The 6,565-nt window shown below is 32.5% G+C and overlaps 1 protein-coding gene across 1 annotated transcript; it reads left to right on the forward strand.

The window, feature by feature from the left end:
• The first annotated feature begins 1,026 nt into the window (after nucleotides 1-1,026).
• On the forward strand, nucleotides 1,027-3,440 carry LOC107910303 (cytochrome P450 81C13). The gene is made up of 2 exons (XM_016838113.2): nucleotides 1,027-2,063; nucleotides 2,701-3,440. The coding sequence occupies exons 1-2, from the start codon at nucleotides 1,167-1,169 to the stop codon at nucleotides 3,337-3,339; spliced, it is 1,536 nt and encodes a 511-aa protein (XP_016693602.1). The 5' UTR covers nucleotides 1,027-1,166; the 3' UTR covers nucleotides 3,340-3,440.
• The last annotated feature ends 3,125 nt before the right edge of the window (nucleotides 3,441-6,565 follow it).

Raw genomic sequence — 6,565 nt, forward strand, 5'->3', positions numbered from 1 at the left:
TTATTTATATTCAATTTTTTGAATTTTTAGAATATATATTTTTTAAAATTTATTAGAATAATTAAAAAAGACATGTTTTGTTGCTCTTTATCCAGGTGTCACGTCCGTGGATGATCACATGAACAAATTATGTTAACCGTAAGAATCAATATACCAAGTCATGGAGCAATTTGACTAAAAGAAAATTCAAGGGACAACATGGCCTATCCATATTTAAGCCTAATTTATAAGAATGATTTATTAGTCATTTGAAAAGACTGATAGGAAAAAATTTTCAGACTGAGTAGAACCAGTCTTGATAAAAGATAAAAGCATGGAGCCACAAAAGATAATGACATTATTTAATAATTACATATTGCAGTGTGGGTAATTTAAATAAAAAGTTATATACGAAAATGATTTTTCTTTTTGCAGTATTCCTTCAGATTTAATGGTCACACCACCTTTCAATCATGACTCAATTATTGTATTTTTTAAAATATAATTGTTACCAACATATATTTTTTAAAATATTCGTAAAAAATATAGGTATTCGTGGAAGAAAAAGAGAAAAAAAAGAGTATTTTTTAGTAGGTGTCACTGTCTTGAGCAGCATCGGAGAAATTTACAAAAAATTATTATCTTGTCAAATTGAAAAAGAAATTATCAGAAATTTTTATTGGTGTTATTAGGTAAAAAAAATATTTTTTTGGTGTCGTTGTGTTGTTCGGTGACATTGGTATTAGATAATTAAAAAAATTAATTTTTCTTTTAGTGTCACCAAATTGTTTGTGTCATCTGATTGTCTGGTGGCATTGATGAAAAATCGGTAATACCTATTAAAAATGTTTTTTTCTCTCCTTAAATATCTGTATTTTTTGCAACTATTTTGAAAAATACATATTGTCCCCGTCTATGTACCCAAAAAAATATTTTTATTTTTTAAAAATCATCGTTTGGGTGGTACTGGGTCTGACCGCACTATGTCTATGTACTCAAGAATTTGATGCTATAATAAACAGGCCATGATTTTTTTATCGAAGTCAATAGTGATTTTTTTTTTTTGAGTCATTTTGGAAAAAACAAAGGCCTACACTGTGTCCATCTACTCAAGAATTTGATGCTATATAATTTCAGGGCCTCTCCCTCTTTCTTCAGTCAGTGTCTCTAAACAAAGCGTTCTTCATATGGTTTTCCTGTTTGTTTCCATGGAAAACCTGTACCATTACCTTGTAATCATCTTATTCATTCTTCTCACCATCAAGCTTTTGATTCATAAAACCAAAAATTTACCTCCGAGTCCCTTTTCTCTGCCAATTATTGGCCACCTTCACCTCATCAAAAACCCACTTTACCAATCACTGGCCACGTTATTATCCAAATATGGCCCTGTTTTATATCTCAAATTCGGTTGCAGACATGTCCTTGTTCTTTCTTCTCCTTCTGCTGTTGAAGAATGCTTGACCAAGAATGATATAATATTTGCAAACCGGCCTCGTACTATGGCCGGGGATCTTATGACGTACAACTACACTACTTTCGTTTGGGCTCCTTACGGATCACTTTGGCGGAACCATCGCCGTCTCAGCGCTGTTGAGATCTTCTGTTCTAACAGCGTTGAAAAGTTTTCTTCCATACGTGAAGAAGAAGTTGCGGACTTTGTTCGTCGCTTGTTTGAGGTCTCATCAGGCAACGGCACCCAAAAGGTGGACTTGAAGTACTTGTTTTGTCTCTTGACGGCGAATGTCATGTGGAGGACGGTGGCCGGAAAACGTGGGGTCGAGGATCCTAAGGACGTGGAGGCAGAAAAGATGTTCTTCACGGAATTTAAGAGCTTGTTTTTTCCGAGCCTAGGGACCAACATATGTGATTTCTTCCCAGTTTTGAGGTGGATTGGTTTCCTAGGGATTGAAAAGAAATTGAAAGAAATACATAGGAGAAGAGATGAATATCTTCAGAATTTAGTAGATGGGATAAGATTAAATATAAGTAAGAAGAATTTTTCGCTGATTGAAAGGCTTCTGTCTCTTCAACAAGACGACCCTGACTTCTGTCCCGATCAAGTCATCAAGACCATGGTTTTGGTAGGTTGCAACTTGCTTTTCAGTCTTCTATATCAACTTGTTTCTAAATTTGAAAATTTTAGTAAGTAGCATTCAAATTCATTGACTATGGTTTTGGTAGGTAGCAACTTGCTTTCTAGTCTTCTATATGAAGTTGTCTATAAGGGTATTGTGTAAAAGTAATAAGTTATATGGCGTGATTAGAAGATTTTAAAAATAATAGTCAAAATTTTCAAAATACCAAAAATACATGATTAAGAATATATGACTAAATTCATAATTTATGTATCATATATGGACTAATAATGGAATTTGACCATATGACATTATAGATTTTCACACTTTTTAAGTGATGGCAACAGGAAAGGACGGGTCGTTTTTTGTCCTCCCCAACCCGACCCGATGCTCTACTGTCATGTCCAGACTTCAAAAAAATTGTAATTAATAATATTTTCTCTGTCTGAGTAGCAGAACTGGGTACATTAAACTTTTCATATGCCTTTATTTGAATATATGTCACATAAAAAGATAAAATGTCCGAGTAACATAAAAAAATGGGATGATCTTTGTTTGACAGTTTTCGTTGAAGTTATGAGTAATCTATCAAAGCAAAAAGTGGGAAACAAATTATCTGTTTTCTAACATTGGCTTGCAACAGATGATGTTCATTGCAGGAACTGAATCTACGGCTATTACAATGGAGTGGACAATGGCACTCCTGCTGAGTCATCCAGAGGCTTTGCAGAAGGCAAGAGACGAGATCATTCGCCATGTTGGACATGAGCGCCTGCTAAATGAATCAGATCTTCCCAAACTTCCATACCTTCGTTGTGTTGTAAACGAGACACTAAGGTTATATCCCGCAACACCGCTTTTATTGCCTCATTGCCCATCTGAAGATTGTGTGGTGGATGGATATGAGATACCTAAAGGCACAATACTCTTGGTCCATGCTTGGGCCATCCAAAGGGATCCTAGCATATGGGAGGAGCCAACCAAGTTCAAGCCTGAAAGATTTTATGAGGGAACTTTGGAAGACAAGGAAGGATTCAAATATCTTCCAAAATATCTTCCATTTGGACTTGGAAGGAGAGCTTGTCCTGGCAGAAACATGGGCTTACGGTCCGTTTTGTTGGCAATTGGTGTTTTTATACAATGCTTTGAATGGGAAAACGTAGGGTCAGACAAGGTGGATATGACACCAGATACTATTGGATTGTCTATCTTCAAGGCTAGGCCTTTGGAGGCTTTGTGTCGCCCACGGCCTGATGTGATTAAACTTCTCTCCCAACTTTAGAGCGTTCATCGTTTAGTATCTACCCAATTCCAGATTAGCCATTTGATCTTTTAAATGGCATATATTATGCACTTGAGCATTTAAACTGTTTTGTTTTGATATTTAGATTGATGCTTGTTAGAACATTTTCAAATATTTATAGTATTTTAATAACTATAAATGAATGGGTGTAATTAATCAAAAGATAAATCTTTTGATCATTGGTCAAAAGTTATATCATTTGATTTTTAAAAAATAATTATAACTATTCAAACAATATTACAATATTACTTGAATAGTTATAAAATTAAATGAATAATTATTATTTATCTATTCATAAAGACACCTATTGAAAAATGTCTTTACGAAGAGACATGAAAATTCCTATAAATAGGAATGAAATTTCATTTGAAAAACACACCAACAAGTTCTAAAAGTTTTTTCTATCCTTCCTCATTTTCTAATATTATTAGATTGTTTTATAAAGAGTTATTGCGGAAATTATTTATAGAAATTGAGTTTCTTGTTATAAATTGTTTAGTGCTTAGTGGACTATTCTCGTCAGTGCAAAACACTAATAGTAATTGGTTTCATTGTATCATTGAGGTTAATTTTCTTGAAACCCATTTGCACACCGAAAATAGGTGGGGGCGAATATAACTTTAAAGATAATGGCTTGATACACGCCTTGGAGCCTTGTCCTATTTTTGTTTTTGTTCGAGTTCCGTTCTTGTGTTTGAGATTTTCCTCATCGGAGATTTGTACTAACAATTTTAAGGTTATATTTCATGATGACTACTACAACACATGAAAGCGAAACACTAAGGGAGTTGGCTTCTAACTTGTCAAACTTGATCAGTTTGATGGTGGCAATTTCCAATGATGGCAGAAAAAGATGCACTTCTTATTATCGACTTTGAAGATTACCTATGTTTTGGATACTCTAAGACTTGAAGAGAATGAAAACGAATATGTTGCTGCAACCCGAGAAAGGAAAACATGGGACAATGCTGATTATATGTGCATAGGCCACATGTTGAATGGTTTATCTGATAGTTTGCTCGACACCTACCAAAACGAGGTCACTGCTAAAGAATTATGGAACAAATTTGAGACAATATACATGACCAAAGATGCTACAAGTAAGAAATTTCTTGTTAGTCATTCAAATAATTATCAAATGGTTGATGGTTGTTCTGTTATGGAACAATTCCGTGATATTGAAAAGATGCTGAATCAATTTAAGTAATATGATATGAAAATTGATGAAATGATTGTTGTATCCTCCATAATAGACAAACTTCCTCCATCTTGGAAAGATTTTAAAAGAAGTTTAAAACATAAGAAAGATGAAATATCTTTTGAGGCTTTAGCAAATCATCTTCGTATTGAAGAAGAATATCGAAAGCAAGATCAGAACCTAAATTCTAAAAATGCCAAAGTGCATGTTACGGAGGAAGTGCAGACTACTAAACCATTCAAGAGAAAGTTCAAACAGACTGATAGAGCACCTAAGTTCAAAAAGAAATAAAAGGGCTAATGCTATCATTGTGGTAAGCCGAGACATTTCAAGTATGAATGTTGATTTTTAAAGAAGAAATCATCTTCTAAGGCTGATAATAACGAAAAGTTCGTTGCAATGATATCTGAAATTAATATGGTACAAGATGACAATGCATGGTGGATTGATACCAGAGCAACTAAACATGTGTGCAAAAACAAAAGCATGTTCACACAATGTGAAAATGACAATGTCTTGTACATGAGAAATTCTTCCATCGCAACAATCAAAGGCAAAGGATCTGTTGAACTACAATTCAATTCCGGAAAGGTTTTAAGCTTGAATGATGTACTTTATGTACCATAAGTTAGAAAGAATTTAGTGTCTGGAAGTCTATTGGATAAGTTTGGTTTCAAACTTGTTTTTGAGGTAGATAAGTTTATTTTGTCTAAGGGAGAAATTTTTGTAGAGAAATTATATATGTATGAGAGCATGTTCAAACTCAATATTATTAATAAGGACAAAAATATTATTTCTGCTTATATGGTTGAATCTTATTGTTTATGACATTATAGATTAGGTTATTTGAATTATAAAAAATTGAATGACATACACAAGTTAGATTTAATTCCTATTTTTCATAATAATATTGAAAAATGCAATACATGTATATTGAATAAAATTACAAGAAACCCTTTCCTTAAGGTTAAATGGAAAATAAAATTGCTTGATTTGATACATAGTGATTTATGTGATATGCATAATACTCCTACATTAGGTGGAAAGAAACATTTTGTTACTTTTATTGATGATTATTCTAAATATTGTTGTGTATATTTATTGCATTCAAAAGATGAAGCGCTTGATAAATTTAAAGTTTATAAATCTGACATTGAACTTTAGTGTGAATCATTTATCAAGTGCTTTAGATTTGATAGAGGTGGAGAACACTATAATCCAAGTTATTTTGAATCCACTAGAATTGTCCATCAAGTTTCAGCCCCTTACACACCACAACAAAATGGTGTAGCCGAAAGGAAAAATAGAGTTTTGACTGAAATGATAAATTCAATGTTATCATATTCAGGTATTGGACAAGATTTTTTGGGGAGAAACTTCTAACAACCCGTTTTTAGTGATTTCAAAATAATAGTTTTGAGACCACAAATCTGACGTTGAAATATTTATTTTATTATTATTTTAATGTCAATGGAGTATTAGAAATGTCGTATAAAATTTTTGTTCAGAAATTTTATCGTTTACATGTTTAATTTAGTGAAAAGGACTAAATCGTAGAAGGTGCAAAATTAGAGTTCTATAAGTTAAATGTATCAAGTGGCTATGAAATTAATTATTTAAGGGATTTAAATGGTAATTATACCATTGATATATTGAGTGCACAAATATGGACATTATTTATGAAATTTCAACGGTTAATAATAAGGTTAAACATGTAATTTAATAAATAAAGGTTAGTAAAATTAATAAAAAAGCAAACCTGTCATCTTGTTGTCCAACTTCAACCAAAAATAAGGAAATAAAAACTCCATTGAAGTGCATTTGAAGGTTCAACCATTGTATCTTTGCATGTAAGTGAATTTCGGTTTCGTTTTTAATTATTTTTATGTTTTCGGGATTGTTATAGCTTAATTTAGCTATCCTAGGGGGCTAATTTGCAAAGCTGTTAAAAGACTAGGGTTTTACCATGAATGAATTGATGTTTTTTGTGAAGATTGATGGAAGAAA

The sequence above is a fragment of the Gossypium hirsutum genome, chromosome D02 (genome assembly GCF_007990345.1).
Source record: "Gossypium hirsutum isolate 1008001.06 chromosome D02, Gossypium_hirsutum_v2.1, whole genome shotgun sequence".
NCBI lineage: Eukaryota > Viridiplantae > Streptophyta > Magnoliopsida > Malvales > Malvaceae > Gossypium > Gossypium hirsutum.

Bases quoted from the DNA above. Each gene is read 5' to 3' on its own strand.
- LOC107910303 (XM_016838113.2), top strand. From the start codon at position 1,167: ATGGTTTTCCTGTTTGTTTCCATGGAAAACCTGTACCATTACCTTGTA. The intron at 2,064-2,700 runs GTAGGTTGCAAC...GGCTTGCAACAG, and splicing joins TCATCAAGACCATGGTTTTG to ATGATGTTCATTGCAGGAAC.